The sequence below is a fragment of the Pogona vitticeps genome, chromosome 5 (genome assembly GCF_051106095.1).
Source record: "Pogona vitticeps strain Pit_001003342236 chromosome 5, PviZW2.1, whole genome shotgun sequence".
NCBI classification, from domain to species: Eukaryota; Metazoa; Chordata; class Lepidosauria; order Squamata; family Agamidae; genus Pogona; species Pogona vitticeps.
In genome coordinates, this window is record NC_135787.1 from 65,446,245 (window position 1) to 65,456,982 (window position 10,738).

Sequence of the window (10,738 nt, forward strand, 5' to 3'; positions counted from 1 at the left end):
CTTCCATGCATGCAAAATACAGCTTGAGACATTGAAAAAGGATCCAACTTTATATTGATAGTTAAAATAAAAATATTCAAAGACCAGCATTTATGTTACATGCCTTTAAATTGCTCTTATTGCCAACTCTCCTCCCCAGCTTGAGTCTGGATCCAGCTTGAGTCTGGATGCCAGAGCTATCTACACTGTCAGTAAAGATACGTCTGTTGGTTTTAAAAGATACGTGGTTTTCATTGGATGGTATTTATATATACCTTTCTCATTTTAGGTATTAATTGATAAAGACTGGGTTTCATTTGGTCATAAATTTAATCACAGGTAAGCACGGTTTGACATATTGCAAGTTAAAGCAATGGTACCCGTTGAATACAATCTTCTTTGTTGTTGCCAGAAGTCAAATGAATATTTGAATAGTGTCCATAGTACCTGTGAGCCACACCAGATATTTTGACCAGCAACTCCCATAATTATGTGCTGTCAACTATGCTGGTAATGATTGGGTGTTTGGCTTAGGCCCAAACATCTGACTCTGAGCTGCACCTTCCATAACTGTGATGTCTTTATGAGTGGCTATTTTTTAATTTTTTTTCTTTTTTCATATATTTCTGTACTCTTCTTCCCTCCCACCCTTCATTTCCCATTCTTCATAGCAGAGGCCTATCCAAATTCTTATCAGGGTTTCCTGGGAAAATTATAGTCACATTCCAAGTATATTACAAAGACCAATAAATCGTGTATGCATCAGGGAATCCCTTATTATCTGTTTCATTCATAAAACCAATAAAAGGATGTCAGTCAATTGCAAAAGAATCAAAATGTCTTACCCCTTTAGCTGTATTCAGTTTGGTGGTTATTTTTTTCCTGCAATGCTACCTGCCATACTTAGAGCAGCCATTCTCAAGGTGGGGGGGAATATGGCCCTGTGGGCCCCCTGGCATATTTGAAGGGGGCCACAGACTGGAAACAATTATTTTTTAAAAAATAATATTTTATAAGTTTTTCAATCTATCTAGATTCAGTTCGTGCCTGTTAAACATGGTGTCACATAGGTTGCTTATAATTATTTGTTTTTGCATCTTGGTATCTTCTTGGTTGTCCCTTCAAAATCTTTACATTTTTTAAAGACTGAACCAATCATGTATATATTTTAGTGTACAATATTGGCTACTATCATAATATTGCTTTTGTCAACACTGTAAATAGCTATCAATAGCTGTAGCTGTAACATAACCAGTTTAACTCCAGAGTTGTTTAATAATTTTACGAGAAAGATTTCTTAAGTTTCTAATGCCAGAGTAGTATCAAACTTCCTTCCTTGAAGTATAATGTCTAATTAGTGCCTAATTTATTTTCTTTGCTTCTCTTCGAGTCTCTTCCTCTCTCCAAATTCACCACTGCTCTTTAAGTGGTGAGGCGAAGAGACACTTTTCTGTTATAGGGATTGTCTCGTCCAGGGATTGTCATAAAATAGAATAGTTATAAATATTTCTCACCCAATGATAACAATGTTAATTAGCTGGTTTATCGCTTCTCAGTTGCCGGCTGCCAACGACTTGCAAGCGAGCTTTTCAGCTGCTTGTTTCCGCCTACTGGTTGATTGGGGAATTTCCTGGATCCAACAGGTGGAACTGCCATTGCCCCCGTGATCAACAGGCATCTCCCCCATTTCACCAATTCTTTGGGGTGGTTTTAACCCCCTTGCGGGGTCCCAAACAGGTCGGAATTCAGCCCAGGGGATAGAGCTCTGTCCTTCTACTGCTGTCTCGTTGCAGCGTCGAGCCGGAAGTCCTCAGACTAGAAACAATTCTTTATAAGGTTCATTATGTGACTTATGCAATCCTGATTTGACCTATATTTCTTTCATATGGTGTTTACAGGTAAAGGTAAAGGTTCCCCTTGACATTTTTAGTCAGTTGTGTTCGACTCTAGGGGCGGTGCTCATCCCCGTTTCCAAGCCGTAGTGCCAGTGTTTGTCCAAAGACAGTTTCCGTTGTCACGTGGCTAGCGCGGCTATACACGGAGCGCTGTTTACCCTTCCACCAAAATGGTACCTATTTATCTACCCGCATTTACATGCTTTCGAACTGCTAGGTTGGCGAGGAGCTGCGCCAAAGCGATGGGAGCTCACTCCGTTGCGTGGATTCAATCTTATGACTGCTGGTCTTCTGACCCTGCAGCACGCAAAGGCTTCTGTGGTTTAGCCTGCAGTGCCACCACGTCCCTGGTGTTTATAGCCATGGCTTAAAAAAGGCTGAGAATGGCTGTCCTAGAATAGCATGCTGTGATTGATACTCTCTATACAAGAGCTTCATGAGTGATTGTATTAGGAAATGTATATATTTTTTTACTTGCAACTACAGTGGTGCCTCGCATAACAAGCGCCCCGTTTAATGACGAATCTGCATAGCGATGCGGATTTAGCGATCGCAAAAGCGATTGCATTGCGATGATTCTAATGGGCGAAAATCGCATTGCGATGATTGGTAATCGTTTCGCTTAATGATCTTCGCGTTGCGATGTTTGCAGAACAGCTGATTGGCTGTTCCAAAATGGCCGCCGGATGAAGAAAATGGCCACCCACAGCATTTTCGCACCAATTCCTCGCTTACCGAGGTGGCGAAAATGGTGACCGTATGGGGAATCTTCGTATAACGGTGAGTTTTGTCCCCATAGGAACGCATTAAACAGGGTTTAATGCGTTCCTATGGTTTTTTTTGCCCCGTATAGCGACGTTTCCGGATAGCGATGATTTATCCGGAACGGATTATCATCGCTATGCAGGGCACCATTGTATTATTAGCTCTGCACTGCTAGGAGTAATCCCAAGCTATCTTTAAAAAGAGAGAAAGAAATATAAGATTGATGTTTGGGACTGGATTTGCTATGATGCAAATCCCTGTACAGATCAAATGTTATGAATTATTTTCTATTTTATTTTCTTTGTTTAGGTATGGCAATCTGGATGGAGACCCAAAAGAGATATCTCCAGTCATTGATCAATTCATTGAGTGTGTTTGGCAACTTATGGAACAATTTCCTTGTGCCTTTGAATTCAATGAAAGGTTCCTGATCCACATACAACATCATGTCTATTCCTGCCAGTTTGGGAACTTCCTGTGCAACAATCAGAAGGAAAGAAGTGAGCTGAAGTAAGGCAGGCTTACCTCTCACTATGTGTATATAATATACCATTCACCCATTTGCAGTTGTATTTCATTTCCATGAATGGGAGGGTGAACAGCGCCACTCTTAAAAGCACGAACATTTTGGTGACCCTCTCTCTCTCTCTCTCTCTCTTTTATTGGCCACAGTCCTGGTCGCATAAGGTTTGCATAATTTATACAGCTGTTGTTATTACATGCTGTCAAGTTGCCTCTGACTTTGGTGACCCTATGAATGAATGATATCCTTAATGTCCTGTCCTCAACAGCCCTGCTCATCCTTGTAAACTCAAGGCTGTGGGTTCCTTTAGGTCGGGCGAATGTGCATCTCATATTTGTTCTTCTCCGCTCCTCCTGCCTTCAACTTTTCCCTGCATAATTGTCTTCTAATGAATCTTGTCTTCTCATGATGTACCCAAAGTCAGAGCTAATGGTGGCAAATTGATCAGGTGCTGGGGATTGTGTGCCTGGTCATGCATCAGATTGTGCAACCAAAGAAAATTACACAAATCTTGCACAAATATAGGATTCCAATCAAAGATTTACACAGAACAAATCTTGGAAGCAACAAGTTGAAAGTAACACCATTCCCTGTTAGTTTTTATTTAAGCATGTGGTGACATTCTTTTTATTAAGCAATGTAACAACTTGTGACATCATTATGTTTTCTGGCTGTAAGGAGAAATGCTTACTTATTCTAAAGCAGTTATGGAGAATCAATGCATTTTTAGTATTTTGTGTTAGGAGAGGTTTTGTGAGTACCTGCTGCACATGTCCAGACGAAGAAACCATTTTTATAAGGAATTAAAAAATAATAATACTTTCAAGTGGCTTTGGGACCTTGAAAGTACAGTGGGCCCTCTACTTACGAACTTAATCCGTTCTGGAAGGAAGTTTGTAAGTCAAAAGGTTTGTAAGTCGAATCAGCATTTCCCATGGGAATGCACTGAAAACCATTTAATCCGTTCCTGCTGTTTTTGGTTCTTAAGTCGAGCAGCGCTTTGTAACTCGAATCATTAGTTCCCATAGGAACTAATGCAAAGCTGCTTAATCCGTTCCTACCATTTTGTTGTTGTTTAGTCGTTTAGTCGTGTCCGACTCTTCGTGACCCCATGGACCAGAGCACGCCAGGCCCTCCTATCTTCCACTGCCTCCCGGAGGTCTGTCAATTTCATGTTGGTTGCTTCGCAGACACTGTCCAGCCATCTCCTTTCCTAAAAGGAAAAAAAAAAAGAAAAAAATTAAGAAAAATATCCTACCACTAGGGGCAGAATATTTTTCTTAATTTTTTTTTTCCTTTTAACCTAAGATGACTTAGGTTAAAAAAAGGAAAGAAAGGGGGGAGGGAAGGAGAGAACAGACGCCTTTTCAACAGAACACCTTGAAAAGCACATTTTCAGCCAAGACAAGCCAAGACAACCACCTTTTGGGGGGAAAGAGGGCGGGCAGCAAAGGAGAGAGGGAACAAACACCTTTCAGACAACAGAACACCTTGAAAAACACTCCTCAGCACAAAGAGAGACATGGCTCTGAACTCCATTTTTAACCTGCTTGCAAGCAAGCTTTCTTCCCAGCAGAATTCACATTTTAACTAGACAGATTCAGATTACCCCCCACCTGAGACACACACAGCAGGGAAAGATTCCAGTAAGCATGCAGACATTTTAAAACTGTAAAATCTACCCAGCAAGACCCATCAGAGCTCAGAACCCCCCACCTAGCCCTACCCCCCAACCAACAAGCTGCAAAAAACCCTGTACAGTAAAGTAAAAACATAGTGTACTCACCCAGAACAGGCAGTCTCTCTGCTTAAAAAAAGAATGTCAATAATAAAATATCCAATTTTTAAAAAAACATCCAAAAAATTTAGAATACCATACTGTACTGTCCGTACAGCACTGTACCAGTACCAGGCAGTCTGAAGACTGTCCCTTTATCCACTCTGTAAATGCTGGGAAGAGCGAGGAAGCAGACAAGCACCCTCTTTGCTGGCCAACGGTTAACTGAAAGTTCAAATTTCGCGCTTTCCCCACCTCCCACGCAGTTTTTTTTTGTTCGTAACTCAAACACACGTTCGTAAGTACGGCCCACTGTTTTCTATGAGATCGGGTTCGTAACTCTGACACACGCTTGTAAGTAGGGCCTGCTGTTTTCTATGCAATCAGGTTCGTAACCCAAAGCGTTAGTAACTAGGGCCGTTCATAAGTCGAGGGCCCACTGTACCCAGGAGCCACCTGTGGCCCCATCCCTGCTATGTATGTTTTCTTTATTGGCCTATATGGGCAATTCAGTGTACTTTCTCCATTCAAAACAGGGAGGTTCATTTACCCCTTTAGAGAAAAGAGAACATATCCAGGAACAATTAAATTCCAAGCATTCTAAAATACATACCTGTTTTTGTAACATACTTGCATCTATGCATTTGGGATGGATATGGGCAATGGTGTGCCTCATGGACTCTTCTTTTACATTACAGGGTTCAAGAACGGACATATTCACTTTGGGCTCACTTGTGGAAAAATCGAGCTGATTATGTGAACCCTCTGTACAGAGAAGACTATAACAGAACCCTACATCCACAGTCCACTCCCTGCCATTTTATCTACAAGTGAGTCACATCCATGGCACTGGCAGTTTTCAGGAGGAAAATATTGGGACAAAATGTCACAATGTCATTTTCTTGGTTTTGTTCTAGCATATAAATAAATAATGTTAGGACCTGTGCACTATAAGAGTTATTTCATACATTGAGATTATAGAGTACTTGTGTTTTGGATATTGGGTTGTTCCTGAAAGTAACACTGAGGCCCAATCCACAAAGAAATTCTGTTTAGAAAAACTGTTCAGCAATCACTTGTTCCCATCCGTGTCACTGGCACACAATTTTGTTCATGTAGCAATTAATCTACAGTGGGACATTCAATATATTCCATGTCCTTATTATTGAAGAAGTTGACCAAAGTAAGACAATGATACATTCTAATTTGTTTCGCCGAGAGGTAATTTATTTCAAGACATGGATGGCCCTGGCTTCTAGTATTAAGATGAGAGAGAGAGCTCTTTCTGTTTTTTCAGCTGTATGCATAATTTTGTAAACTTGTACACATTTCCTTTTTCTAAGCCTCAAAGTTCAGTTATGGCCATTCCTCTTTCTCTTATTCACACACATATCATGTTTAAATAATGTATTGTATTGCTAAAATGTGGAATTCTACTGCATTAAGTACTACCATGGCAATATCTGCTTTTGAAAATTAATTTTAAGCTAACTGCACCTTTTGAAAGTGAATCTGAAGTCTACAGATTCGGGAACAGGAGGGGGTGGTTATCTTTAGAATGTCTAATGTTACAGAGGCTCTTAAAATAGCTTCCCAAGTCTTTTCTAGACAGCTCTAGTCTGAGTCCATGTCTGTTACTTAACCCAGCCACTGATCTGCTTATGTGCACTCAATCAACCTGTGACCACATATAAGCAGAGGAACTCAGCAGATCATTCTCACCATCAGCCACGCTGTCCACCACATGCCTCACAATTTACGTACTTACACATCCCCTGCTTCTCGGAAATTTATTTGCAGGTTAAATGGGGAAGGGTTATGCAGCTATGATCTAGGACAAGCAACAGTAGGCAACTATGGGTCAGCGAGATACAAAAAAGCATTGGCTTGTGGAACTGGCTGTTCCTTCCTCTTGGAAAATTGCTGAGGGTGGATGGCTCATATGTCTACTACCAGACGTCTGCCACAGAGCTGCTTCACTCATTGGATGGGGACACTCTTGTATTTTGTCCTGGCTTCAATGCCTGTGTTCATTTTGTAAAGCTACAGGGAAAAAATGCAAAATGTTTCTCTTTACTCACTGCAAATGTTGCAACTAGTTGGATATAAATTTCCTTCCTAAAGTGTATTGCAGCAGTACTACTTGGGATATAGCAAGACGGGAAACTTAGTTACTGCCTTAAATCTATGTTTTTTATGTTTCCATATGAAACAGTCTTAAACTACAAGAATCTACATAGAAATATTCATTTTTTGACAACTTAAATATGGAGTCCCGTGTTAGTCCTTAGGTTCAGGCGGGTATTCAGGCTGCAACCCTATACCTTAGAAGTAATAGAGTTTGATGGGACTTATGGCTAAGTAGATGTTGAGAGTTGCTTTGTGAGTCTTACATCTTTATGTGCATTCCCAATTTATATCCTAGGTTCTGGTGTGGAATGTACAACCGCTTTGAAAAAGGACTGCATCCTCGCCAGTCTGTTACTGACTACCTGATGGCAGTCAAAGAAGAAACACAGCAGATGGAAGAAGAGCTAGTAATCCTGGAAGAGGTAGAGGCTCTTGGTTTCATGAAGTAATTTTGTTGCCCAGCCTCAATCTAGCTTTAGATGGATGTGCTATGAGCACTAGGTTGGGTGTGTCTGTGTGACCATCACCCTCTGAATCAGTAGATGCTTCTATCAAGTTTAATGAGGCCCATGAGCATCACCAATATTTGGGCATAGATTTGTATCAGTTCTCCAGGTCGCCTATTCTAAGCTGGGTCACCAGTACAACTTAGTTAATGTGATGGATTTTGGGAGGAAGTTGTTATTATTTTTGTCGTCTTTGACCAGGACATGTGTCTGCTTTTGCTGACAGTGGTAGAAGGTGAGAGTGGTACCACTTATTAATGTCACTTATTAATGCTTCAAATCAGAGTTAAGAAGGTTAGTTTCTTAAAAGACTTGTTCCATTTACCTGCTACATTGGATCGATAGGAGATACCTTACCCTTTCTGCAAAAGGAACTAGTTTGCAAAAGTAACTAGTTTGATCCCTTGTTACTAATGGCTCTCTGTTAATGATGCAGCCTTTGGTACCTGAAAATCTGCACTGGTATCCTCAAGTGGCCACTTCCATTTATTGCACATTGAAAATGGCATGAAAAACACCTTGCAAAGCCTGTCTTGGTACCTTCTTCCCAGATGATTTTAATTACAGCCTCCACCTCACATTATCCAATTGGATACAGGATGGGATTTGTAGTTTAATAGATAAAAAAAGAGCCAGATTGGCTAGAATTCTATAGACTCAGAAAGTTGCAGGAACAGCACTTTAGTACCAGGGAACGAAGCTTTATTGATTTCTAACGAAATATGCACAAAAATATTCTGTGAACTGTGAACCAATGATAAAAAAATTCCACAATTCAGTTGTCACTTCTGTCATGAACTCACTAGATAACTTTGAGCAAAGCAGGATTTGTTAGCCTTAATTAATTTTAAAAAGAGTGGAAGAAAAAGTGAGAAGTTTGGAGCAAGTGGCAATGCTTAAGGTTATAAGAGAAGATGAAGAATAAATAGACAGCACTCTTGAGCAGCAGCAGCCAAGGAAGGCACTGGAAGTGGGAGAACAGTAAGACAAAGCAGAGGAGGAGAATGATGAGGAGAAAACAGACATAGTGGAGGAAGCACTGTGGAAAAGAGTCACAGTTAGGAGCAGAAGAAAAAGAAGACAGAGGCCAACCTCCTCCTCCATCCTCCTGATACTTAGAAGAGGAATAGAAAGGGAAAGGAAAGGATGCCAATGTGAGAAGTTTTGCTATTCTTCCTAGAAGATGGATTGATGGGTTATACAGTGGTGCCTCGCAAGACAATGTTAATTTGTTCCGCGAAAATCACTGTTAAACAAAAACAGCCTCCCTCAACAGGTCATCCAGCAGTGTGACCAGTGCCGTTTCCGTACTGTGGCGCGGCCTGAAGCCCAACTGAAATGGGTCCAGGGCATTGGTTTCATCCAAAAGAGCCTGCAGCTGATTGGCCACCACCCTCTCCACCACTTTGCTTAGGAAAGAAACATTGGCGACGGGCCTATAGTTGCCAATGTTGTCCCCCGCCAAATTTGGTTTCTTCTTAAGGGGCCTAATGAGTGTCTCCTTGAGGGCAGGAGGAACCTTGCCCTCAAGGAGAGACCCATTAATTATCGCAGTGGCCCATTTGGTTGTTATAGGCCTGGCTGCTTTGATTAGCCAGGCCGGGCAAGGGTCAAGGGAGGAGGTGGTGGCCCAACAGCGATCAAGCGCTTTGTCCACCAAATCTGGCATCACGGTGTGAAAGTCACCTTGCCGACAAAGGTCCACATAGTCAAAGCTATGGTTTTTCCAGTAGCGATGTATGGAAGTGAGAGCTGAACTATAAAGAGGGCTGACTGCTGAAGAATTGATGCTTTTGAATTGTAGTGCTGGAGGAGACTCTTGAGAGTCCCCTGGACTGCAAGGAGATCAAACCTCTCCATTCTGGAAATCAAGCCTGAGTGCTCACCGGAAGGACAGATCCTGAAGCTGAGGCTCTAATACTCTGGCCAGCTTATGAGAAGAGAAGACTTTATTGATTGATTGATTGATTGATTGTATTTATACCCCGCCTATCTAGTCATTTTGACCACTCTAGGCGGCTTCCTGCGAAAGACCCCGATGTTGGGAAAGTGTGAAGGCAAGAGGAGAAGGGGACGACAGAGGATGAGATTGTTGGAGAGTGTCATCGAAGCTACCAATATGAATTTAACTGAACTCCAGGAGGGTGGAAGACAGGAGGGCCTGGCGTGCTCTGATTCATGGGGTCATGAAGAGTCGGACGCAACTTAATGACTAAACAACAACAACAATTTCCAAATAATGTGAAATACTAGTTTTTCTCTGTCACTTTTTAGGGCACATCTTGAATACTCTGTCCACTTCTGGACACCACTTTAAGAAAAATACCAACAAACTGGAACACATTCAGAGGAGGGCAGGAAGGATGATCAGGGGACTGGAAACCAATCCCTATGAAGCAAGGCTGAAAGATTTGGACATGTTTAGCCTTGGCAAAAGTAGACTGAGGGCAGATACGATAGCACTTTTCAAATATTTGAAAGGTTGTCATACATAGGAGGCACAGGTTCTGTTCTCAGTCATTCCAGAAAGCAGGACATGAGCTCAAGCTACAGGAAGCCAGATTTCAGGAATATCAGGAAAAATGTCCTGTTAGAGCAGTCTGACAATGGAACCAATTACCTCAGGGTGCGATGGAAGCATTTGAAAGAAAATTAAATAACCATCTGTCAGATATACTTTGATTTGGATTCCTGCAATGAGCAGAGTTTTGGGCTCTGTGGCTTTATAGGCCCCTTCCAACTCCATTGTTCTATGATTCCATGATTTATTACATGTATATACATGTATATTAGGTCAAAGCAGATAATATGTCTCCCTCCTCTCTATTTATCCTCACAACAAACCTCCTAGGTATGTCAGCCTGAAACAGAGAGAATGTGTGTCTTCTGTTGCTCTGCTTTGTGGCTCAGCAAAGATCCCTGAAATCTCGGTCCCATATTCTAATCACTGTACTATACTGATTTTGTCTGAAGAATTCCTATGTGCTTAAGATCCCTATTATAAGCCAAAATTCAACAGGTGGAGTTCCCTCAGTTACAGCTACAACCCACTAAGACAAGGGGCTAAGATTGTAAATGGAAAATGGAATAGGTGAGCTCATGCAAAACAGTAATAATTATGTTGTTAGAGTGATACAAGAAAACAGTCTTTAGCCTCTTTCAG

General features: G+C 41.4%; 1 protein-coding gene across 1 annotated transcript in view; it reads left to right on the plus strand.

Moving 5' to 3' along the window:
* MTMR7 (myotubularin related protein 7) overlaps nucleotides 1–10,738 on the plus strand; it is a 54,486-nt gene that overhangs the window by 37,561 nt on the left and 6,187 nt on the right. The window contains exons 10-13 of the mRNA XM_020791453.3: nucleotides 269–318; nucleotides 2,949–3,149; nucleotides 5,638–5,769; nucleotides 7,365–7,491. Coding sequence (XP_020647112.3) covers nucleotides 269–318; nucleotides 2,949–3,149; nucleotides 5,638–5,769; nucleotides 7,365–7,491 — 510 coding nt within the window. The remainder of the gene's footprint in view (nucleotides 1–268; nucleotides 319–2,948; nucleotides 3,150–5,637; nucleotides 5,770–7,364; nucleotides 7,492–10,738) is intronic.